Source organism: Lethenteron reissneri, chromosome 24, assembly GCF_015708825.2.
Source record: "Lethenteron reissneri isolate LAM-NWPU_2019-01 chromosome 24, ASM1570882v1, whole genome shotgun sequence".
In the NCBI taxonomy this organism is placed as follows: Eukaryota; Metazoa; Chordata; class Hyperoartia; order Petromyzontiformes; family Petromyzontidae; genus Lethenteron; species Lethenteron reissneri.
This window is the reverse complement of record NC_083802.1, coordinates 7,579,754-7,607,069: the sequence shown is the minus strand read 5'-3', so window position 1 is coordinate 7,607,069 and position 27,316 is coordinate 7,579,754. Positions and strand designations below refer to the sequence as shown.

Sequence of the window (27,316 nt, the reverse complement as noted above, 5' to 3'; positions counted from 1 at the left end):
GAACATTTCCAGGGGGTTTGTTGGGCGAGTGGTCGTGTGTTCGTGTGTTCGTGTGGTCGAGTGGTCGACACAGGTGTGTGGATGTGCGTCCAGTGGACGGGCGTGTTCGGTTAGACAGGTGTGTTGGGCGCTAGGTAGACAGAATAGTGTGTTCGACAAGGGGTGTTAAGCGTGAGGCAGGCAGGTGTGACAGGTGATCATACAGGTGTGTTTATGTACTCAGAATATAGACAGATGCGTGTGTGTGTTTTGTGGTAGGTATATAGAAGAAAAGTGTTATGCAGAGAGTGTTAGGAGTGTCATGTGTTAGGTAGACGGGTGATTATGAAGGTGTGCGAAGTGTAAATTATACAAATAAGTATGATAGTCTTTGGATATATAGACATGCGCGTTGTACAGGCGTGTTAAGCGTCATGTATATTGACAGGTTTGTTCATTGTCAGATTTCCATGCAGGTGTTTTATCTGCTGTATAGGCAGGTGTGTTAGCTGTGTCCGTGCAGGCGTGTTAAGCGAGCAGGTGTATCGGGTGGGGTGTGTAAGTGTAGAGACTGGTGGTGTGTAAGAACCCAGGTAAACCGTGGGAGGTTCGCGATGGACTACGCTGTACTGGACACGGTGGATGTGGTGGTGTTGGTGGTCTACTTCATACTGGTGATGGTGGTTGGGATGTGGGTGAGTTATTCAATGCAGTACATCCAGTCGATACGCTGTCGACACTTCGTGCTTAGATACGCACACAGACATTTCTCCAGGACAATTAAAGGGATTCTGATTCTGAATGTATGTATAGCGTATGTTGAAGTTATTTAGCACCGTGCGTAGCCAACCGTGCTAATGACACAAAGACAAATATCCCCCGTATAGCCTTACCAGACTGTTAGGGCAAGTGCTGTTAGCGAGCACCTATAAAGGCCAGCACGGTACACGATGGGATGGGTGGCCAGCACCACGCCCGGCCGCCTTTGTCTCCCTCGTGGTGATATTTACTACACACCGCATCAGGTACTCATTTGAGCCTGAGTCCACCTAGGGGAGGCCCAGGACCTGTTTAGATCATCGCTACCGATGTCGCCCGTGAGCGCTAATCGAACTCGGGCCGCCGGGTTCGTAGCGCATCGAGCTAACCGCTACCCCACCGCTCCGCTAATGACACACCGGCACACACACACCGACATACACACACCGACACACACACACCGACACACACACACCGACATACACACACCGACATACACACACCGACACACACACACCGACACACACACACCGACATACACACACCGACACACACACACACCGACGCACACCGACATACACACACCGACATACACACACCGACACACACACACCGATACACACACACCGGCACACACACACACCGACATACACACACCGACACACACACACCGACATACACACACCGATATACACACACCGACATACACACACCGACATACACACACCGACATACACACACCGACACACACACACACCGACGCACACCGACATACACACACCGACATACACACACCGACACACACACACCGACATACACACACCGACATACACACACCGACACACACACACACCGACGCACACCGACATACACACACCGACATACACACACCGACACACACACACCGGCACACACACACCGACATACACACACTGGCACACACACACCGACATACACACACCGATACAGACACACCGACATACACAAACCGACACACACCGACACACACACACCGACATACACATGGACATGCACGCATATAGACACTTGCATACACATACTGCCCTTACATTGACTCACACGCATGCGTACACAGTCACATAGACACAAATACTGTACAAAAAGACACGCACACTACAAAAACAGCAGCAGCCGCCACTAAATGATGGGGATGTCACCACGGCAATGATGCCAGGCTGAGCGTACTTTGAGACCTGTGAAGTGCCAAGAACACTCCCTGTCTGGAAATCACAGCACAGACCCAGATGCTCTGGGTTAACTGACTGGCACATGCACCACCTGCACGTTTCACTGTGCCCACGATCGGTTTTAGATGCCGGATGCTCTGTCCATTGTTGTGAGGGCGTGCCACGGTGGCGAGATGTTAACTACCTCGCCTGGTATACAGGAGGTCGTGGGTTCGGTCCCGACCCTGACGCCTGTTGTATATTTGGAGTTTGCGTGTCTCTCTCTCCGTGGTCGCGTGAAATTTTCTCCGGGTCCTCCGGTTTTTCCCTCCACATTTCTAAACACGCATTTAGAGTATTTGGCTGCTGTAAATGTCCACATGATTAGCCACTTCGTTGAGCTATCATTTGTGGCCAGGTCGCATCTGAGTGTTGCTTCTCTGCATCCAGTTATTGCTGTACAGTGGCTTCGACCGGTCGCGCAGTACCAACTTTCACGAGCCTCCTTCACAGAGGTCGATTGTGACACCACTGCTATCATTTATTGGCAGAATCCACTTAGCTTCTCCGAATTCTTAGCCATGCAGCTTTACCAGGGCTGCACATCATCATCACGAAGGTCCTTAATGATCGTGGGTAGGAGATCACAACAAACCAAATCCCTGGCAACTCACTAGTGTAATTGTCCTTAATGACATCAAGAATGCAAAGGCGTAGATCGGGTTGAAATTTCCAACACCTTTTTATTTAGCAGACTGCAATGTGAGCATTGGTGATGGTTGCCGATACCCCCATCAAAGAGAACGATCCATGGAGGGACCACAGGCAAGACTTGATGAGTCAAGCCTTCTGTGATTTATTGTCCCAAATACTCGTGCAGCTTTACTGCCCGAGTGGGTCTTGCTGTTAACACTGGGATATTAACGTGATCGGAACGGACGATGCAGATTAATTCAATGATAATGGTAGGAGGCTGCTAGATTACTGTGCAGCCAATGAGCTTGTAGTTAAAACATATTGTACGCTGTTCCTTCATAGGTAAGCCTTAAAAAACATGGGTGCATGAGTAGTGAGCAAGTTCCGAGACGCGTCGTATAGAAGGCTTCTTATTTATTCTCACACTTTAAGCACAACACTGGGTGATACATCTATGTAGCATTCTACGTAGCTATACAGAGCCGACCCTTCTACACAACCCCATCGTCGGCGTCCAACTACAAAGCTGTGTGACTAGCGCAGCGACGGCGACGATGAGAGCCTTGCAGAATATTCTTAGGTTTTTTCGGTAAAGTCACGTAGGTAAAAATTTAAATTAATAAAAGTAAATGTAAAATAAAAAATCACGACGTTTTGGAGGCAACACAAGCTTCCGTCTTCAGGTGGAACCGTCACAGCACGATAGCTGTACAGCTATTTTTTACCTATGTGACTTTACCGAAAAAACCTAAGAATATGAATCCTTGCAGTCACGAAAGCTTCAAATCTAGCCTTGCAGAAGATCGGCCACGTAACTGGCCGACGAAGAAAAATGATGGCGAACAGCAACGCAGCCAGGACCCAGGACCCGCAACAGCACCGAACCTCTGGATCGGTCCCCCTTATATACACCCCGGCGCGGCCAAGCCCCGCCTCCAGCCACGCCCCCTTCCAGAACTTTCGAGCAGGTTCCCGGAGCTTCCCGACTGACTCCGCCTTACACCTTTACCCCAGATACGCCCCCCTCATAATTAGACATTACGTGACATGCCCATAACCACAAATACCCCTTCAGGCCGACAGGTGGCACCCTGTCATTACACACGCATGGGTCCTCGCAGGAATATCTGCTGCACTCCGTCAGGACAGAGCAATGAATGCGAGCCCAAGTTGTTGACATTAAAACCTTCAATGTTGTTGATCTGTTCATGGAGCATTGGCTTGTCATATTTGAGATGCCCGTGCCATCATTTCCTTACAGCTGCGATGTGTTCAGAATTCGTGATGCTCTTTGCATGAATAATGCCAGATAAAATCAAACTTTTTATTTCATTACTGTTATTTTTTACTTTCTCTGATGTCACGAGATGAAGTGGTCGGTATCACCCTGCCTGGTTCGTGTTGTTGTTGTTGTTCACCTCTCTACCCTTGATCGTGTTCGGCTTTCTATCCTTTCTGTGGCGTCCTCGTGCTATTTTTGACATTAAGTATGATTTGCAATGTCACCATCGCGATATTCAATTTGCCATCATGACACTAAATACGCACCTCCGATGAATATGGTTGGCTACGTACCGTGCAAAAGAAGTTCAACATACATGCAATTGTATTATTTTACAATATGTCCACGTCTTTGTATAAACAAAATCGTCGACATGTTACACGAAGACCCAAGGCTCGAACCCACAACCTCAGTGTTGCCAGTGCAGTGTCTCCAACATGGCCATTATGATCCAGACACGGTCAATGTTAGGAAGCCCTTGCAAAAGACAACCAGACCCAGTGCACAAACATATAACCCATTGAATCATAATGTTGGACGTGAAAGCCTCTACGTATGAAATATAATAAAAAAAATCCATTATTTCAATGGTGGCAGCGGCTCAGTGTGTCGCTGAGCTGCGTTGGCTTCTGGTTGCCAAACGAATACATTACAAGGTCGCACTCATTACACACAAAGTGCTCGCCACAAATGAACCACAATACCTCGCTGATCTCGTCAAGGAGCAAAAACCCATCACGCAAACTCCGGTCACCCTCGCAGCAGCAGCTTTTTGGCTAACCAATAGAACAAAGATGGCCACTACATCACTCGCATTCAAATGTGCTTCTGCGGCCGTCTGGAACGCTCTTCCTCCAGATATTAGGAAGCTACTGGAGATATGCACTTTTACATGTAAATAAAAACCTCGTTTCTTTAGAACTGCTTCTTGTCTTTAGTTTGTTTCCCTTCCCCCGCACGTTCGATTAGCACGGTTGGCTACATACGGAGCGAAAGAAGTTCAACATGAATACGTACATGGTAATTGGGAACTTGACTTGGCCATTGTGACTCTCTTGCCGGTCTTCTCCCCCTCCCCAGGCCTCGTGCCGGACGAATCGCTCGACGGTGGGGGGGTATTTTCTGGCCGGTAGGACCATGACATGGCTCCCGGTAAGTCCAACCATACTCATTCACTCGCTCACTCCCTTGTGTCTGTGTTAAAACTCTATGTATGTGTGTTTGTACCGATGCGTGTCCATGCGTGTGTGTAGGCATGTGTATTTGTGAAGAGTGATCGTGTCAAGTCTCTTTTCATTTTTGTTTAACACGTGATGCATTTCGGGCACAAATCTGCCACCCAAAGCACTGCACTTCGAATCCGGCGAACTGAGTTCGATTCTGGCTCGTGGCCAACACCCGTGACGATTATCTGAACCGGTCCCGGGCCTCTCCTAGGTCGACGCAGCCTTAAATGACGACTGTGTAAACATTGCCACTGGGGAGCCAGAGGCGGTCGGGCGTGATGCTGGCCACCCACCACCTCGTGTGCTATGCTGGCCTCTATATGTGCTTGCGAACACCAATTGCCTCAACAGTCTTTGTCTTGGTATCCGTGGGTATGCGTCTTGAAGTGGTTAGCGAAAATATATTGAGGAAACTGAAGCCCACACGTGTGAGGCGGGTAACATTCATTCCCCATACCGATGGAAACAGATAGAAATTAAGCCACCTGCTGCACCCCCTTCTGCTCGCCAGCCAGGGAGGGTTATGAGAACCTTGATGCCCACGGGGAGGGAGTTTTCACAACAATTGTGCGACCCACCAACCCTCGCCTCCACAGTGCTGGATTACAGGCGTGCACAGCCACCACCACCACCCGGCATAGCAGCATTACGAACGAACTCAACTTTGTTTTGAGCCAGGTAAGGCCCACTGAGCTGTAGAGATATTTTTCAGATGCCACCTGGCTGTCAAAAATGATAGCCCAACGAAATGGCTTAGCATCGTCATCATCACCACGTGGAATTGATAGCAGCCAAATCACTATAAACGTGTGATGTTGATTCTCAATGTGGAGGGAAAAACCAGTGGACCCAGAGACAAATCCACACGACCACTGGGACAGAGACACCGAAAACTCCAAATATACAACAGGCGTCAGGGTCGGGATCGAACCCACGACGTATTACCAGGCGAGGTAGTTAACATCTCCTAGCCACCGGGGCACCCAGCAATGCAGTGCAACAATGCCGTCTGCAGCCCACGAGGTAGCCCTGGCGGGTACAGTATCCATGTACCCTGTGTGCACGTATGCTCTTTGCAGGTACGCTCTGTGTATGTATGATCCGCACCTCTGCTTAGCACAGTTGGCCACGTACGGTGCGAAGCACGTTCAACATACATTCACGTGCGAAAGGTGTATCTTTGGTGTTTGAACATATTAACACCTGTTTCTTTTCCAGAAAGGGTCAAACCTTTTCTTATTTTCCCATACATATGCAGTGTCAGTGAGTCGGAGACGATGTTTGTAGAGGCACTTTCTTTATTGAGCACACACACGACCTCGCATGCACACCCTACAGCCTATGCACAACACTAGGCGACTAACACCGACGGCGTTGACGGAGACAGCCAACAACGATCTCGCAGCGCAATGTCGAGTGAAGACAACAGGGACGATGGCGCCGAGACGACAGCAACAACAAGACGATACAATCCCAGAACCGGCAGCCTCAGGCTCCCACTCTCGGCCCCTTTGATGTGACCAGCGTGGCCTGACTCCGCCCTGGCCACGCCTCCCTTCTCGAACCCACTAACAGGTTCCAGGGGCTTCCAGATGGGGCCCTCCGTGACCCTTAGGGGCCGTCCATAAATGACGTCACGCGATTTTGGACGATTTTTGACCCCCCCCCCCCCCTCGTCACACGGCGTCACAAAAAGTCAGACCTCCCCCCCTCAAATATGACGTCACAAAGCTTTGCCTCCCCCCCCCCCAAAAAATGAAACATGCTTCAAATCTTCTTTAAACTATTGTCATTGTAGTGCGTATTTAATATGCCGCTGCACTCTGATGTTGTAGGAGAAAATATTGATTAAAAAGTCTATTTAATTAAGTAGAACGTGTTGTCTATATTTATTTAAAGTTGCGCATTTTGATGTGACGTCACATTTCTCAACCCCCCCCCCCTCTTCACACATCGTCACAAATGTCTGACCCCCCCCCCCCTCAAAAGGTGCGTGACGTAATTTATGGACGGCCCCTTACCTCAGTTCCACCGTGTATTGCTCACCGGCGTGTGCACTGTTTGTCCACCGCAGTTGCCGCTGTTGGCCACCAGCCGATGCTATTACACTACACGCACATACTGTGTGTCCGCGTTTGTTTTGGATGCCTTGTGAGTGACAGATCGGAGCCTCGCTGATGTCCAGTAACGTGGGGAGCGGCCTCTTCATCGGGCTCGCGGGGTCAGGGGCCGCCGGAGGAATCGCGATTGGAGGGTTTGAGTGGAACGTATGTGCACACACAAAGACAAAGATCCCCCGTGTAGCCGTAACAAACTGTTGGGGCAAGTGACTTTAGCGAGCACCTATGAAGGCCGACACGGCGTACGGGGGTGGGGGGGGGTGGTCAGCACCACGCCCGGCCGCCTTTGTCTCCCTCGTGGTGATGTTTACACACCGCGTCAGGTTACTCGTTTTGAGGCCGAGTCGACCTAGGGGAGGCCCAAGACCGGTTCAGGTAATCGTCAGGTGGTGTTGGCCGTGAGTAAAATTTGAACTCGGGTCACCGGATTTGTAGCGCAGCGCAGTGAACCACTACACGCGTTGACACATTGACACAGACACACACGGGGAGGCGGCACAGTGGTCACACTTGCACACAAGAGCAACAGGCCCCCGGGGTTCGATTGGCGACTTGGGCGTTTTCCTGTGTGGAGTTTGTATGTTCTCTCCCCCTGTTCTGCGTGGGATTTCCTCCCAGTTCCCAGGTTTTGATTTGGAAAGGTAGCTGTACGCATCACTGCTTACTTAGACTTCCGTGCCTGAGTAAGCAGGCTACCTGACCTCGAGCAATGTATCCTGCCCATTCTCGGAGATGGGACTATGTGCAGATCTGTCAAGTTATCTGTGAGCCCTTCGCACACAATCCAAAGAGATACACGCAGGATTCAACGTAGGTGAACCAGCCAGAAATGTTGTGCACATTCACACGCGGATCTGTGTGCACACGGCACCACAAAACCAGACGGTGTGCATCTGCTGTGGAATTTATAGGAAACTTTGTACTTTGACACTATCCTGTACATAAGTGCAATTATTTATGTATTTAGATTTATTTTTATAGTAATCAGTCTCAATTGGGACGCACATATAAGAAAAGCCAAAGATCCCCCGTATAGCCTTGAACAGACTGTTGGGGCAAGTGCTGTTAGCGAGCATCTATGAAAGCTAGCATGGTACACGAGGTGGTGGGTGGCCAACACCACGCCCGGCCACCTTTGTCTCCCCAGTGCTGATGGAACAAATATATATCAGGTGATGTTTTGACCATTGGCCCTTCTTCCATTTGTGATATTAAGAAGGGCCATTTCCCCCAAAATTTTGACTATTATATATATTTACACTCAAAGGCAGCTGTTATTAAACCAATATGGTGAGATTTTTTTCGTTTGTATAGTAAAAAAAAAGTTGAATATGTGAGCATCTAAAGAATTTGACAGTCACACCGTTACACACAAATACTCCACACGGTGTGGGCAGTTGGGTTGCTCGGGGGTGGGTACACGACGGTCGGCTATGCGTGTACCTTTTTGAATTCCTTCCGCACCGTATGTAGCCCAGCATGCTCATCGGAGGTGCGACGTAGTACAACTAGAACCAGTGGCGGTAGTAGCTACATTTATCAGCTCAGCGGTGTGCGGTGATCGGTCAGGTTGGGGCCTGAATAACTGTTGCAAACGTACCTCATGGTGGTTGCCAAGGGGGCTCTAACTCGTAGCTTTGGCCACCAACGGGAATGGGCCAAGGCACCCTCTGCCCCCACGCTAGTTACGCTACTGACTATAACTCGACGTGCTGTGCAGTGTGTTCTCCTTTAGCGCGGTAGTTGCGTTCCTGAAGAACACCGCGTTATGGAAAAATCGCGTTATGATGAATAACACGTGAGACCCGCACGCAGGCTGAACAAAGACTGAGGCGCGTGGGTAGCATCTAGAAGCATCCAGCAGCATCCCGTCCCACGTGGATGATCGGCCGAGGCAGCCGTACGACCTGCTTATTCCTACTCGCGCGACGTACTTCTGTTCGCACGATTGCGTTATGTCCATGAAAACACGCGTTATAGAAGAACAGACTCTGTGCTCTTAGAGGCCTACAGCGGGAGCTGTGCCCTGGTTTGTACGCCGGGCTAGGAGTTTCTAACGAGTTCCCCCCCCCCCCCCATGCGGCGGCGTGCAGGCCAGCTGGGTGCTGGTGGCCCTGGGCTGGGTGTTCGTGCCGGTGTACATCGCCGCCGGCGTGCTCACCATGCCGGGCTACCTGAGACGGAGGTTCGGAGGGCAGAGAATCTCACTCTACCTGTCGGGGCTCTCGCTGGCCCTCTACGTGTTCACCAAGATATCGGTGGATTAACGCGCAGCGCGCACACACACACGCGCATGCAACGCCTACACCTCACCACCACCATCAACAACAATCACTTCCTTTCTCTGCCGTGACTATCATCGCCTTCTCTTCCATTATCATTGCTACTGTTGTTGCCAATATCTACACCATCGTAGTGGCAGATGCAGGGGCGAGGCGATGGGGGCAACCCCAAAGTTGGTATTGTATTTATATTTTTAAAAAATTGTAGTGTAGGGCATTATTTTAAAAGCTTGACAATTTAGGACTACCACTACCCCCTGGGAAGTTCTAGATCTGCTTCTGTATGTATGTTGAACTTCTTTCACACCGTATGTAGCCAACCGTGCTAATCGGAGGTGCAGGGGATGGTGCTTTTACACCATCGCCACCATCACTACCAACCGCTCCCCAGACCATCACCGCCACACCTCCAGCGCCACTGGCACTGAGGCTGTGACTTGTGCAATCCCATCACATGTCGGTAACTGGGCTCGCATGGTCATCATGCCCATCGTGGATTCTTGATGTTAAGCTCCAGGCCCCGACGATGCTGCATCTGCCGATGTCAACGTCAGCCCGCCCGTCTGTCTTGTCTCTCCGCTGTAGACAGACATTTTTGCTGGAGCTATTTTCATTAAGGTGTCCTTGGGCTGGGACATCTACCTGTCCACTGTGGTGCTCATCGCTGTGACAGCAGTTTACACTATTGCCGGTACAGACACACATGTACCCATACACTTACACATGTAAATGTACCTATACACTTATACACGTACAGTGCCCAAAAGACAAATATCCCCCGTATAGCCTTAACAGAATTGTTGGGGCAAGTGCTATTAGCGAGCACCTATGAAGGCCGGAACGGCACACAAGGGGGTGGGTAGCCAGCAACACGCCCGGCCGCCTTTGTCTCCCAAATGACTTTTTACACATCACACTAGGTACTCAATTGAGACTCAGTCGACCTAGGGGAGGCCCAGGACCGGTTTAGATAATGGCCACTTGTGTTGGCCATAAGTGGGAATCGAACTCGGGTTGCTGATTCGTAGCGCAGCGCACTAACTGATACACTGTTGCTCCTTATATCCTTATACATGATGATATAAATGTACCATACACTTGCACGCATATATGTATAACAACAGTACAAAGACAAACACCCCCGTATAACTATACATATGTTTGTGGCAAGTGCTGAGAGAATGGGCACCTTCTAAGGCCCGAACGATGCACGCAGGGGTGGTTTGGCCAGCTTGTCTTCCCTGAAAGCTGACTTTGGGAAGAGCCAGAAACAGGGTCCTCCGGCGTTTCCCTCCACATTTAGAACCAACATGCTTTTAGAGTATTTGACTGCTGTAAATGTACAAATGATAAGGTACTTTATTGGGCTATCATTTGTGGCCAGGTCGCTTCTAAACAAGAGCTACATGTATAGCTCAATGGGCCTTGCCTGGTAAAATGAAAAAAGGTTAATAGTAACTAAATAGGATCATATACCACCTGCTCCTGGTGGTACCCACGGCTGGGAATTGAACTTAGATACCTGTGTGTGTAACATACATATTCAGCAATACACATGTACGTACGTCAATTTGTATTGTAATTTCGTTGTGAATAATGGTGAATTTGTACACCCTCATGTTTTCTCTTGCCTCCCTATCTCCATGTTTCCCTTCTCCATCCCGTGTGTCCCCGTGTCTCCCTTCACCCAATGTCTTCCTGTGTCTCCATGCCTGCCTTCTCCACCCCGCATCTCCCCATGTTTAGGAGGCTTGGCTGCTGTCATTTACACCGATGCACTCCAGACTGTGATCATGGTTGTGGGAGCAATGATTCTGATGGGAATTGGTGAGTATATGTAAACAAATACGAATTCTACTCACGCGGCACGATGTTCAAAGGTCCCCACTTAACCTACGTAGAATGTTGGGGCAAGTGCTGTTGGCAAGCACTTATGAAGGCTGACATGGCGCACAAATGGGCGGTGTAGCTACAATCCCACCCATCTGCATTCGTCTCCCCAGTTGTTATGTTTACACACTCCAGCAAGACACTCATTTATGCCTGAATTAACCTAGGGTAGGCCTAGAACCGGTTCAGACATCACTTGCCTTTGGCGTTAGCCGTGGCTCGTAATGGGACTTGGGGTGCTGCCTTCATAGCATGGTGCGCTAACCACAACTCCACTGTTCCCCACACACGATGAACATCACCCCATCATCGGGGTAGAATTGGGCCGATTCCTGCACTGGCATTGCAAATGCATTTCATTGGCGATTCTGGATTTGAGGAAGCTTCCATAGTCCCCATTGTGAGTGGTGAGAATCGACAATTGCTTCGCTCAGCTAAAATCCTAGGCCTTTCCGGCCTGTGGGCCCTGACGCAGTTGCACCGCCTGCACACTCGACAGCTTTACCACTGAAGCCTCCGTGTTTACGAGAGGCCCTCTTGCTGAGAGACCTTTGCCCATGGTCCAAAGTAGCAAATTCTATCATATTCAGCAGGTACTTCTGCAACAAACCCTTGCTTATCTAAAATATGTGCGACAATAAAAGCAACTTTGTTTTCTTTCCTCCCAAGAGTTAGCAACTGCAAGTCTGAGTGTGTGAAGCAATCATACTTCACCACATTGGTCAGTATGGGTTGGCAGTGCCGGATTATCCTAGTAGCAGAGGTAGCATATGCTACGGGCCCCGCACTTTCAAGGGCTCCGCGCTAAATGCTTTCAAGCTATCAATTCTGGTTCAGTGATTCTGCACTTGCTCTATTACTATAGTACTACACTACCTTCAACTTTTATGAACGACTGGGTGTTTAAGGTTAGCGATTTGTCGTAATATTTGGCTGTATAGCAAATGAAAAAATACAACTGCTTTACTATGCAAGTAAAAAATGTTGTGTTTTCATATTTATGTTTTTTTTTTTATGTAGGGCCCCTTTGTAACATATGCTACAGGCCCCCGCACTAACTTAGTCCGGCACTGCGGGTTGATGAAGTGGAGGTGGGTCGAGGACTGGCTGAGATTTCACTCGACGCCGGTGTTGGTCATGGTCGGGAATCGAACTCAGTTTGTCGAGTCCACAGCGTAACGCGCTAACCACTCTGCCACTGCTCGAACCATGCGAACAAATCCCCGTGGTCTAATAATGGCAACAGGAATTTGACGGCAACCGCTTTCCTTGGTTTGCATTTTGTACAATTCCTCTTTTTAAAAAACACGCCCATATCTGCTATGATATTCCGCAATGATACTATATTTATTTAAAATCCAAAGTCCAAATGCTGAACTAGCTACATGAGCCACAGACCTCACCCATTTCCCGTCAGCATCCGAAGGGGTTGGGGGTGGGAGGTGATGCAAAAATCCTCACCCACAACTTTGAATAGTTGGCCGAGACCAGGCTGCTGTGGATGTGAGTGGGGTCCAAGGTGAATAAACTAAAACTATTTAAACTATTTTTTATTTTACCAGGTAAAGCCCATCGAGCTATATAGCTTTTTTAGAAACGACCTTGCCACAAATGATAACGCAAAGAAGTGGCGTATTACGTGTACATTGTTAGCAGCCAAATACTCTATACGCATGTTTCTAAATGTGGAGGGAAAACTGGAGGAACCAGTAAAAAAAATCCACGGGGAAAACATGCAAACGCATGCATCGGGGTCGGGATTGAACCCACGACCTCCTGCATACCAGGCGAGGGAGTTAACATATCGTCACTAGAAGGATATTGGTTGCATCCTGCAGGTGACCAAACAATATATTCACACATATACACACGTCTACACGTAGACAAAGATCTCCCATATCGCACTGACAGACTGTTGAAGTCTGGCACGGCAATTGAAGGGGTGGATGGCTAGAACCGCACCTTGCTGCCCGTTTCCCCAGTGGCGATGTTTGCACATTGCACGAGGTACTCTTTTGAGGCTGAGTCGACCCAGGGGAACAATTGCACCACCTCTCCCCATTTACAAAGATCCTCCGTATAGCCTTAACAGACTGTAGGGGCAAGTGCTGTTAGCGAGCACATACACACACGTATACACATATACAGCCATGTACACAAATATACAGCAGATACACGCACACATATCCTGCTTTGCTGTAGTCCAGCGAGTGAAAACCTATTGTACCATTATTCAGCATTGTGCTCTCATATCTATGTTCAGCCACAGCTATAAATGTATACACTTTCCACCGGTGATGATTGTTCACAATAACCTGTGTCTATGACTTTCTACATTCGAACTTGTCAATTATTGCCCACACTTGACCCTTATCTATATTTGTCCACTCTTGTCCAGCATTACCTATCGTTGCCCTCCTCTGGCAAGATGTTCACTACCTCATCTAGTTTCCAGGAAGTCGTGGGTTCGATCCTGACCCTCCCACATTTATATTTGGAGTTTGTGGTGTATCTCTCCCCGTGGTCACGTGGATTTTTCTCCGGCTCCTCCTTCCACATTTACAAACATGCATTTCGAGTATTTGGCTGCTATTAATTTCCACATGATAATGCACTTCGTTGAGCTATCATGTGTGACCAGGTAGCTTCTGAAAAAGAGCTTAATAGCTCAGTGGGCCTTACCTGGTAAAATAAAAAAAAGTTTAGTTTGAACAGTTTTTTTATTGTCCACCTATGACATTTGCCTGCCAATGTCCAGCCCTTGTTCATACTTTACCCATGTCCGTCATTGTCTACCTTTGGCCTCGTCTTTCATCGTTCACCATTGTACATCCGTGATGCTCGTCCCTCATTTGTCCACTCTTGACCCTTCGCCATCCCTTCTCATTGTCCAACGCTGACCTTTCCTCACCTGCTCTACCAGGCCTAAAATATCCTGGAGGGGAGTGGGGTCACTCTCCATATGTATCAATGGCAATCGACATCCACCCTCGTCCACTGTCATCCACCCCCTGCTCCCGCACCCAGGCCTGGTGAAGTTGGACGGGTACGAGGGCATGGCGCGTAGCTACATGGCGGCCGTGCCCAACGTCACGGTGCCAAACACCACGTGCCACCAGCCCCGGGCAGATGCCCTCCACCTCCTCCGAGACCCCGTCCAGGGGGACCTGCCCTGGCCGGGACTCATCTTCGGACTCACAGTGCTCGCCACGTGGAACTGGTGCACGGACCAGGTGCGGGGCTGGAGGAGGAGGTGGGGGCGGAGGAGGAGGTGGGGGCGGAGGAGGCGGTGTTGATAGCGGTGGTGGAGGAGGTTGGGATGGATAGCCGAAAACCGCTGAGATAATGACAGGAGTTTGCGTGATGGTTTCTGCTCCTTGGCGAGATCAGCAAGGTATTGTGGTTCATTTGTGGCAAGCACTTTGTGTCCAATGAGTGTGACCTCAAAACAAGTGAGGTGTTGTTATCGTTGCTGTACGTGGCCGTAGGTGATTGTGCAGCGCTCTCTCTCCGCCCGCTCGCTCTCGCACGCCAAGGCTGGCTCCGTTCTCGCCGGCTTTCTCAAGGTCCTGCCCATGTTCTTCATCGTCTGGCCCGGGATGATGAGCAGAGCGATGTTCCCTGGTATTGTGCATGTCATTATCATAACCTGCATCGTCATCGGGACCATGGGCGTTTACATCGTCGTCATCATCAGCAGCAGCAGCATAGTCAACTACTCAGAATCATCAATAGCTGCTGCATCAACGTTGTTACCACCGTGACCATCCGAAGCATGGGCAGTATTATAAACATTAGCAGCATTAGGATCGTCATCATAGCCACCTGAAAATCATCATCACCATTAACATCGTCAGTATTTTAGGCTTCAAGTAAATAGTTTTTTTTCTGCCTTGCCCAATCTTGATCAAGTTGGACATATATGATAAGTAATTATATATAGAGAGAGACTTGCTTACCATTTTCTATTATTTTGAACTCCTATCGTTTTCTAAATATTGTTTGCTGTTGTAACTTGCTGACCCTCCCACACTGGACATCTGTGAAAAAGAGCTTCATAGCTCATCGGATTCCTCCAATTTCAATTCAGATTATGATTCTAATTTGTGTGAAGAAGCCTGCGAGACAGGGTCGTGTCTCCAACGAGGTGCATCTTTGACGAGAGGCACCCGACGTGTTGTGCTGCCCTAGACGAGGTTGCGTGCGTCGCTCCGGACGAGTGCCAACGAGTCTGTGGCTCCAGGGTCGGCTGCTCCAACGTCGCCTACCCCAAACTCGTGGTGGAGCTCATGCCCACAGGTAACCGTTTACCGCCGTCCCTAACACTACCAAGAAACCAGCATTGGAGCTGATGCCCACGAGGTCAGGAGGTCATTGTTTACCACAATCCCTAACCAATGGCCCAAACACAAACTCCCGAAACCGGGATAGGGGAGTTTTTTCCCTACTGAGGGTCAAGGACTTTTAAATATTGTACCTTTGTCGGGGCACACATTAACACGCGTCCCATTCACTTATGTCACTGCAAGAGGTTATTTTATACTCTTTTGTTCTTACGGTAAAGTCACGTAGATAGAAAAATAATAGATCACGACGTTTCGATCGCAACACAAGCAATCGTCATCAGGTGGGACAACCACAGCAAGAAAAAAACTGCTGAAGTAGGCGAGAGATCTTCCGTGGCACGAGGTGATATAGTAGGCCTCGACAGTAGGGGGGGAGAGAGAAGTTGGGGGGAGGAGGCGGGGCAGAAAGTGGACCACGCAGCAGCACCCGGGTCACTAGAGAATAGATTGGAGAGAGATGCACAGAGAGAGAGAGAGAAAGACACACAGTCGGAAATAACAGCTGACATCGGCAGGTAGGATGGAAACATCACAGTCAGTTAAGACTTTACCTGGTTAATAAGACTTTACCTGGTTAGTGCACTAAGCCCTCTTGCCGTGGCTAGCAGACCTCGACTTTGGCATTGAGCTAACGAACACATTGCTGCCAAAATGCAAAAAAATCGAATAACACCACTCAAATTAAAAATGCTGTGCTGCCAGGTTGAAAATATTGCCATTGAGTACGCGATTAGCGTGGCTAACGTCGTTTTTAGGCGGTTTTGATGTGGCAGATTTCATGTGACAACGAGACATGTCCAACTGTTGGGTCGGAGGTTCCTCACTCCTGCCTTCCATGAACACTGCCTGAAACTAGGGGTAAAACTCAAGCCCACAAGACATTATTTACCATGGTTTGACCCTTAACACTAACCCGGTCCATACGATTTACTGTGATCCATAACGTTTAATCCTAATAAAACAATATCTAACCTGTTGCAACTCTTTAGCCAGTGACCCAACGACCTTTGAACTTAGTGCCCTCTTTATGTATAACCTCACACCTTGACCCTAGTCACCCATTGATCTGACTCCCATTTGCCATCTGACCTTATGATCCCATGACCACGTGACTCCTATGAATGTTGAACTTTCCTGTTGACCCCATGACCCCTGGCCTGCAGGCCTGCGGGGGCTGATGATGGCGGTGATGGTGGCGGCACTGATGTCATCCCTCACGTCCATCTTCAACTCCTCGGGCACCATCTTCACCATAGACGTGTGGAAGAGATTCCGGCCACGAGCGTCAGAGATGGAGCTTATGGTAGTGGGGAGGTGAGTAGGGACCTGCAACAGCGTTCACCAACACTCATAAAAAACAAAGACACAAGATTCCCCCATATAGCCTTCACAGACTGGTGGGGCAAGTGTTGTTAGGGAGCACCTATGAAGGCCAGTATGGTGCACCAGGGGGTGGGTGGCCAGCACCACGCTTGCCCGCCTTTGTCTGCCCAGTGGCGATGTTTACACTCTGTACTAGGGGAGGCCCAGGACCAGTACATACAATTGTCACTGGTATGTCACGTGAGCGGGTATCAAACTCAGGTCGCCAGGTTTGTAGCGCAGCACACTAACCGCTGCGCCACCGCTCCCCACACCAACACTCAAAGGCAATCACAGACATGCACCAACACTCACCATCACACTCGCGCGAACCAATGCTCGCCACGCTCACAGCTATTCACCAACATAGACACTCACCGACACTCATTAACAATCGTAAGGCGCTGATGCACACCAACTCTCGCAGACACTCGCCAACACTCGTGCGCGCTGATACTGTCATAACTCACGCTCCCACACTCAACGCACACGTGTACCCCAGGCTGTTCGTGCTGCTGCTGGTGATCATCAGCATTCTGTGGCTGCCGGTTGTTCAAGTGGCGAACAGTGGCCGACTTTTTGACTACATCCAGTCGGTGACGAGTTTCCTCGCTCCTCCGATCACCGCGATCTTCCTCCTCGCCATCTTCTGGCCTCGGATGAATGAGCCGGTTTGTGTGACAAGGCCACCAAACATCTTTATTGGGCCGGAAGAGTTCCGGTGGTTTCACAAAGGCTGTCCCGGTGTCCCTCATCAAAGCTTTGGCAAAAATTCGGGATTTTGTTCAGGATTATTGTTTGTTGCTTGTAACTATCTGACCCGTCCCTGCTGGACATCTGTGAAAAAGAGCTTCATATCTCGTGGGATTTCTCCAGGATAAATAAAGATTCTGATTCTGATTAAAATATTTCTGGCCTAACCCTCGACTTACGATGCGGGCAACGTATGACCATATCACTCGGGATGCTTGAAGAGGTGATCGCCAAAGCCTTCGTTTTCATATGTCCATGGGATTAAGTGGTGGGCAGCAGAGGGCAATGCATAAACAAATATATTGTCTACGCTCAACGCCTTGACCAATCCACACTGACCAGCGTCTTAAGAGAACGGTCGAATAACGCCCACGACCCGCACAGCATTGGGGAGGCCCTCATCCACCTTGTGTATTTAGAAGCGGACCGTGCGTGTGTACGCGTGCGTATGGGGCGTGTGCGAGCAGGGCGCTTTCTGGGCTCTCATGTGCGGCCTGGCCATCGGGGTGTCCCGCATGGCGCTGGAGTTCTCCTTCGCTCCCCCGGCGTGCGGCGAGGCCGACCGGCGCCCTCCCGTGCTGCGCGACATGCACTACCTCTACTTCGCTCTGCTACTCTGCGGCCTCACGGCCCTCATCGGGGTCATCATCAGCCTCGCCACGCCCGCCCCACACCCTCAGCACGTGAGGTCACACTTTCCGCAGCGCCTCTCCAGCTCGCTCGCTTTTAATTCGTTTGAATGAGTGCTGTGCTGCTTCAGCCGGGACAGTGGTGGCTATGCACGTGACCTGTAATCCAGCACTACGGGTAGTGTTGGTGGATCGCACAGACGTTGTGAAACTCCCTTTCTGTGGGCGTTGACTAATCGCCAACTGTTTCCATCTGTATGGGGATAGAGTGTTGCCCCCTCACGTGCATCGGTTTTCTCCTGGTGTTCCAGTTTCGGATTTGCTCCGACTTAGTATTTGTTTTATATACATTTCCACGCGATAATCCATTTTGTTGAGCTATTATTTGTGGCCAGGTCACTTCTGAAAAAGAGCTGTATAGCTCAGTGGGCCTTACCTGGTAAAATAAAAAAAATTGTTTAGTTTAGAATTTCCTTCCACGTATAAACACTCATCATTAATTGGCTTGAAACATCTTCAAATAAAAATCCAACGCAGGACCCTCCTGAAAATGAGTCATATATCTTAGTGTAGTTCCCCTGGATAAAATAAGTACATTTTAATTAGATTCATAGTTGTTTAAAAAAAATCGATGGTACGGATACAAATGTGGCGGTGGCATGGCCCAGTGGTAGTGTGCCGGCTGCTTGTTGTAGACATTTATGGTTGGAATCCAGCAGGTCGCCCTGGTTATTACTGCAGGATCAATACATACTGTCTGCTGAACAATGGGCGTTAATGGTCCCACGAAGCCATTTGAAACGGGTAGGCGATTGTGTGTTGGCATCAAGGTACAAATTTGCCAAATTCCAAAATGTTCCCACAAATTACTCAATTGGAATTCACTTAGCAATAATCATCACCATCCCCATATTGGCAGACTACCGTAATGCCCTCCTTGCAGGCAGGTGCGGAGTCAGCCTTGTGCCACACAGGGACAGCTGCCACTGGGGGCCCCCCTTTGAATGTTGAGATGTGATGTAAGGCGCTTTGAGTTACTGAAGCATTTACGCACCATGTAAATGCTAAAGATTAAGATTATTATTACATTCATACGGTACGTCCTTCCAGAAAATGTATCCTACTTGCCAACAGGGGGAAACTTGTATACGTCCTTTCTATTTGGTATCAGATTCATGCGTTTAGGAAGCAGTGGTGAATTTTCCTTCGTAAAGAAAAGTGACAACGTTGAAACGGATGTGGACAGGGACATTTGACTTGGACATCAGATGACTGATGGCGGCGGAATAAGAATCATGTTGGCGGGTTATGGATAAGGCGAGGGAAGAAGAGAAGTGCAGTATTCCCTCGTTTTTGACAAACTTGCTCTCCGCGATGTTGGCGATCCACGAACCGCATCTGGGACTCTACACGGTTGCATCGAGAGAGTGAGAAAGTGATGAGATGAAGTGATGAGATATGATGCATAGCATCATCATTTAAGGTAAGTTCGTTTGTAAATGATTATTTAATACTTTAAAGTTTACTAGCTGTACTACCCGGCTTCGCCCGGGACTTGTATCCACCACGGCCGGCCGCCTTTGTCTCCCCAGTGGCGATGTTAATACGCCACACCAGTTACTCGTTTGAGGCTGAGTCGACCTAGGGGAGGTTCAAATAATCTTGACCGGTGGTGGCCATGAGCGGGAATCGAACTGGGTTCGCCGGGTTGGTAGCGCAGCGTAGCGTTAACCACTACACCCACCGCTCCTCACACACACAGACGCACAGACACACACACAGACACACACACAGACACACGCAGACACACACAGACAGACACAGACAGACACACAGACACACAGACAGCACGCTAACCACTACACTACCGCTCCCCACACACCACACACGCACACACACAGACACACGCACAGACACACACACAGACACACAGACACACACACACAGACACACACACAGGCAGCACGCTAAGCACTACACTACCGTTCCCCCTACACACCACACACGCACACACACAGACACACACACAGACACACACACACAGACACACAGACAGCACGCTAACCACTACACTACCGCTCCCCACACACCACACACGCACACACACAGACACACACACAGACACACACAGCACGCTAACCACTACACTACCGCTCCCCACACACCACACACACACACAGACACACACACAGACACACACACACAGGCAGCACGCTAAGCACTACACTACCGTTCCCCCTACACAACACACGCGCACACACACAGACACACACACAGACACACACACACAGACACACAGACAGACACACACACACAGACACACAGACAGCACGCTAACCACTACACTACCGCTCCCCACACACCACACACGCACACACACAGACACACACACAGACACACACACACAGGCAGCACGCTAAGCACTACACTACCGTTCCCCCTACACAACACACGCGCACACACACAGACACACACACACAGACAGACACACACACACAGACACACACACAGACACACACACACAGACACAGACAGCACGCTAACCACTACAATACCGCTCCCCACACACCACACACACACACAGACACACACACAGACACACACACACAGACACACACACACAGACACAGACAGCACGCTAACCACTACAATACCGCTCCCCACACACCACACACACACACAGACACACACACAGACACACACATACAGGCAGCACGCTAAGCACTACACTACCGTTCCCCCTACACAACACACGCGCACACACACAGACACACACACAATACACAACAACAACAACCGCCATTCGCCACTAAGTGGCGGTGACGTCACCACGATGCTTGTGCCAGGCCAAGTGCACCTTGAGGCCACGTGAAGTGTCGAAAGCCCGCTGGCAGGAGGTCACGGGGCAGACCCAGGTGCCACTGGTCGACTGACCGAGATGACCGAGATGACTGGCTGATGCACCACCTGTGCCCCCTACTGTGCCAACTTGCTGTGCTTTAGCCACCCGGCGCTCCGCTCGTTGTTGTGAGCGTCGCTCCTCCGCCCTCCGTTGTTGTTGGAGGGCGACTGCCTCCAACTGCCCAGTAGCGTCCTTCACGAGCCTCCTCCACTGAGGCCGATCTTGACACCGCTGGTACCAGTCATCGGCAAGTCCACTCAGCTCCACGTCCTCCTGTACCACATCACTCCATCTCTTCTCCAGCCCGTGCCGTGCCCGTCTAGCCCCCTCGATCCGGCCGAACAAAAGCTGTTTAGGCATGCGGTGGCTGGGCATGCGGGCTACATGACCCAGCCAACACAATACACACACACATACACACAGACATACATACAAACACACACATACATACACACAAATACATACACAATACACACACACACACATACAGACACACACATACATACACACAAACACATACAGACACATACATACACACATACATACAGACACACAGACATACACATAAACACATACACACATAGTCATGACCTGGCTTTGCCCGGGACTTGTATCCACCACGCCCGGCCGCCTTTGTCTCCCCAGTGGCGATGTTAATACGCCACACCAGTTACTCGTTTTGAGGCTGAGTCCCTCCCTCGCCACTCTGCCTCCCTTGCCACTCTGTAGAGGACGTGAAATTTGTATGAATTTACCTCAGAGTGGCGTGTTGGGTGTCGAGGCCTAGCACCGTGCAGAGCCTCCCGCCTTGCCTGATTTTCCCACCCGGCGAACGCTGGGTACGGGTGCCGGTCCCCCCCCCCCCCCCGCGCTATTAAAAATGGCGTCCACCCCGCGGCGAAAAGTTGCTACTCGTTGCCAGGGGCAACCGCCGTCCAATGAAAGCGGCGAAGGCGTCGTTAGCTGTTGCCAGGGGCAACCGCCGTCCAATGAAAGTGCGTATGGTCCGAAATCCACACACACATACACAGACAGACAGACAGACATGCACGATTTTATATATATAGATTTTATTTATGTTATAACCAATTGTATATGCGTTACTATAATTGTCATGTAATCAATAGCTTATTGTCATGTAATCAATAGGTTTTCGTTGGCCAATATAATAATTATCTGTGGAATGTGCTAATTCACGTGAATAACGAGGAAATGCCGTACACGGAAGATGAGATGGCACACTGTGCCGACTGTGAGAGTTGACAAAGGCACCAGACGGGAGGGCAGTGAGAGGTGGTGGAGCGTGAAAGACTCGAGAGGAAGCCTTTTCCCAGCAGTGAATTGTTGATTGTTGAGAATTTTATTTTTTTACAAAATAAGCGACACTCGGCGGAATACATCGAATACAGGTCATCGCAGGAGGTCCTCGGATCGGCAAAAGGGCTGTACTAGCGTTGTACCGTGAGAACAATGCATAACATCACAGTGCACGCTGCCTGCTGTGGCTTTTCACGAGACACAATTCCGTTTCAGAAAAAGTCACTAAATTAATGGCATGAACACTGGGTAATTTAAAAGTGCACGGGTTGAGGTATTGCTTCTGTGTTTTCATAAAAACCCAAAGTGATTTGTATTGCAGTTGATCGTGTACCAAATAATTAACATGTACGAAATGTGAATGTTTCCCATTTTTATCTTGTGCACGTATCTGCTCTATAAGCGATTCATCCGTACATTTGTAAAAAAAAAGAAAACTTGGCCTAGATCCCTCCACCAATTTTCATTCATGAGGTGTAATTAAAAGGCTCATGAAGATTAAATTCACCAAACGAGGTTGAATATATGAAAAAAAAATGCCTTTGACCTGATGCAGCGAATTAGATCTGGTTCCGCTTATCCGCTCTACCATTTACAAAGGCCTAGAACCCCCTGTTTAAAATCACACACCAGATAAGTGTAACCTGGCACCGTTGAATCTGAAACAGACTTCCCACGATGTCTCCTGCATACCAGGTGAAAGCCCATCGAGACTTCAATTATAAAATATACATACATTATACCAGTGGTCAATAAGGATAAAAGAGGCAAATAACACAAGACAGAACAAATGAGCAAGACAAAACATCACTGCAGCTTGACCCTTGACCTCTTGAACTTGTCAGTTTAAAGCCTTATCATTAGCAAGCTGAACGACTCGTGCGGCCTAGGTGTGTAGCTACTAGAGAGGAGCTCTGTGTTTCATGGGTCGCGTCGTTAAGGAATACGGTTGCCGAACGAATGCGTTATAAGGTCGTACTCATTGCACGCAAAGTGCTTGTCCACAAAAGAACCACGGCACCTCGCTGCTGATCTCGTCAAGCAGCATAAACTACCGTCTCGCGCAACTCCGGTCATCCTCGCAGCAACGGCGGCGGCTTTTTGCTCAGCCGTCGAACAAAGACGGTCACCGCATCATCGAGCGGTGCGCTTTCAGATGCGCTGCTTCTGCGGCCGTCTGGAACGCTCTTCCCCTTCCGATGATAGGAAGCCACTGGGAGCTGTGCTGCACTTTCAAATCATCGTCTAAAATGACAAACTCGTTTCTTCAGAACCGCTTTTTTGCGTTTAGTTTGTTGTCCTTCCCACCGCACCTCCGAATTACCGTGCTTGGTTACGTATGGTGCGAAAGAAGTTCAGTATCCACATCGTACATGCAACAAACTTCTCAGTATTTATCCTGCATTGCAGCTTGTCCGCCTAACTTGGTGGACTCGACACTCCAAGGACGCCGAGGGTGGCCACGACAACCTCTATGAGGTGCCCGATGGGACGAGCAATTCTAAGGAGCCCGAGGAGGGTGGCCACAGCAATCCATGCGAGGTTCCCTGACGAGACAGGCAACTGGAAGAGCCCCGAAGAGGCTGCCCAAAGCAATTCCTGCGAGGTGTCCGATGGAAAAGGCCTCTCCGGGGACACCCACAAGCGAACTGGAGATCTTGATCAAGAGACCCCAGAAAGCACAGGTGAGAGGGCGCACGGCTAAAGGCTGGATCTACAAAAAACATGCTGACAGCGGCATCACTGGTCTCGACTTTAGACATGATTGGGCCAAGTCTGGGTCTAAATAGAAAGGCTGACACTGGGGTTGCACAAGAATAGGTTCTGCACAGTTTTACGCTCAGGCTGAATAGAAATTATGATCGAGGTGGCACGAGGCGAACCTTAGGCTAGCCGAGGCTAAGGCTGAGTCTAAACAGAAGTTGTAAACAGATGGCGGCACTCGTCGATAATGGGCTGAGACGGAGTGAATCTTAGTTGTTTCTTCCCACCCACTAATTCCAATGATGCCGCTGGGTGCATTTTTTCCGATTCAATGGAGTTTCAATGCGGAACTCTTGAGTCACAGAATGGCCCCAATGACGACTTTTGAAGTTTATCCTTTTTTATCCACATTGGGTGTCACTCCTTTCTATTTTTCTCCACAAAGAGCGTTTTTCGCACAGCAATCGCACCTAAATATGCATTCCTCGAAGCTGAGATGTGTTGAATCAAGAGACAAAGCTTTTATATTATGGCCTCGACTTGTTCGGTCATTTGGTAGCAGGACTAAGACCATCATCTCGGTTTAATCACTGGCAGCTGAAACACAGATGTTTCTAACATGGCCATTGTGAACCTTCTGATAGAAAGAGATACCCAGTCTCAGTACTTGAAACAATAGTCTCAGCTAGCCATGCTGGCTCGGTGTCTCCGACACAACCATTTTAAGCCTCCATGACTTGAAGCCAGGCCCTCAGCGGTGCTGGTTTCAGTATCTCTGACATGGCCATTGTGAATCCCCTGAGCCTCCAACAGAAATGCTGACATGGGATGCATTAGGCTGATGCAGGTTTTGTGTTTAAACAACGTGTTATTTTTTTGTGGGGTGGCTTCATTGCAGGACCGCGAGGCTGGAAGAGAGCTCTTTTCTGGATGTGTGGCCTCACTGGGTCTAAATCATCATCGTCATCATCATCGCCACCCATCCTAACAAGCATTGAAGAGGACTGGAAGTGGAAACATATCTGCAACACCAGCGCCATGCTCCTCCTTGTTGGAAATATCTTCCTGTGGGGCTACTACGCCTGACCTAACTACGACACTAACGACGCACCATCCCCGTTACCACCACCTCCTCACCAATTCATTATGCAAGCCACACAGCTATTGTCAAGGTTTCTCGCTACTCATCCTGACCTTAAGAGACGAGTCACTGTGTATTTTGTTGACATCTGAATTCTCTTGTTGTGAGCCATCAGCATGCGTGGAAGCAGCATCACTATGGGATTCTGAACCATCTTGTTCTGAATCGCCATTGTTTATCTCTGAACTTTCATCATCATTGTTTATAAGCCACTGTTAACATCATCATACCTGTGATCGTCATCATCACTTTGCTGAACTAAAGGAAGATACACAGAGACGTGAAGACGTAGAAAGAGACGTGAACAGGGGCGGTTTCTTCATTAGGGCGATTGGGCGACGCACCACCAATGTCATTCAACCACAGAGTCACGCTAGCCGTCACTGTGCCTCTGGATATAGTCCAATCAGCGTCATGTCACGTTCTGTGGAGTACCGCCTCTTTTTGGGCGATTTCACTCCGGCTGAGAATCGCCCCGAGTGGCCCCATAGACTTACATTCAAAGATGTTTTTTTTCGAACGGGGGGCGCAGCAATGCATTCTCTATGGTCCCTGGGAGGGCTCGCCCTAACGTGCTTACGTCATCATACGTAAGCACGTTTCATCCAACAATATAATTTGTCGCCACCTAGTGGAATCTTTAATAAAAGAAACTTGAGTGGATTGTATTAATAGTGAGTATAGAAACAAACAAGGAGATGTATTGTAAGAGTCACTTTATATTTCATTAATATTAAAGAAGTGAAGTTGCCTTTACATGCTTAAGCTGTTAATTTATCCATTGCATGGGTTTACCTTATCCTTATCAATCATCCAGACATTTGCCCCCCCTGAGAGATTTTGCAGGAGCCGCCACTGGACGTGAAGACAGGCTAGAGACAAGCAATCACCGAACCGGGGACATTTATGCACAGAGTACAATGCCATGCTACATGCTGCTAGTAATAATTCATACCCTGACTTGCCAAGAGAAGGCAGGACAGAAAAAGTTGACTCCACCTGTTTCCGTCCGTATGGCATAGAGTGTTTCCCTTTCTCATGGTTCCGTTTTTTCCGGATGCTCCAGTTTCTTCCCACGTGTAAACACGTATTAATTCGCTGATAACACCTTAATATATGGAGAAGCGCAGAGCTTGGGAAAATATTGGCGACAACTTATCGTGTGGCTGCCTTCCTGCTTGTCCGTGGCTCCTCCTCATGCCTCTCGACGAGAGCGAGTAAATACTGTGCGCTTTACAAGTTCAAATAATGATTATCATTCAGAACTGATCAGAATCAGAATGTTTATTTATGCTGCGGGAGGAATCCGATGAGCTATGAAGCTCTTTCTCACAGATGTCCAGTAGGGGCGGTCAGAACGTTACAACAACAATCATTACAAAAGCACGATAGGAGTGCAAAGTATAGGAAAGGTAAACAAATAACTTTAATACCAATAACACTAAACTTGTTTCTGTTATCTTACCAGGTAAAGCCCACTGAGCTATTAGCTTCTCTTTCAGAAGCAACCCGGCCACAAATGACAGCTCAACCAAGTGGCTTATCATGTGGATATTTATAGCAGCAAAATTATTTAAATAATCGAACTGATTAATTATTCATTATTATTCGATAACAGCGAGCTCTTGATTTCAGGCAGGAGCTGCACGCTGAGACAATGTAGAGGTGGCACCGGCCCAGGCTCCACAGTCCTTGCGTGAGCCATCACTGAACCAGCAGAACGCACGCATAATACTGGTAG

General features: G+C 49.1%; 1 protein-coding gene across 1 annotated transcript; it reads left to right on the top strand.

Annotated features, from left to right (window-relative positions):
* The first annotated feature begins 21 nt into the window (after nucleotides 1-21).
* LOC133346484 (sodium/glucose cotransporter 4-like) lies at nucleotides 22-27,238 on the top strand. Its single transcript, XM_061558096.1, is given in 15 exon segments — nucleotides 22-674; nucleotides 4,984-5,055; nucleotides 7,292-7,396; nucleotides 9,343-9,507; nucleotides 10,117-10,222; nucleotides 11,278-11,358; nucleotides 14,449-14,654; nucleotides 14,910-15,045; nucleotides 15,613-15,720; nucleotides 16,931-17,081; nucleotides 17,632-17,800; nucleotides 18,350-18,565; nucleotides 24,141-24,275; nucleotides 24,277-24,415; nucleotides 25,333-27,238. Coding segments are annotated over 15 exon segments (2,058 nt in total). The 5' UTR covers nucleotides 22-593; the 3' UTR covers nucleotides 25,521-27,238.
* Nucleotides 27,239-27,316: the final 78 nt, after the last annotated feature.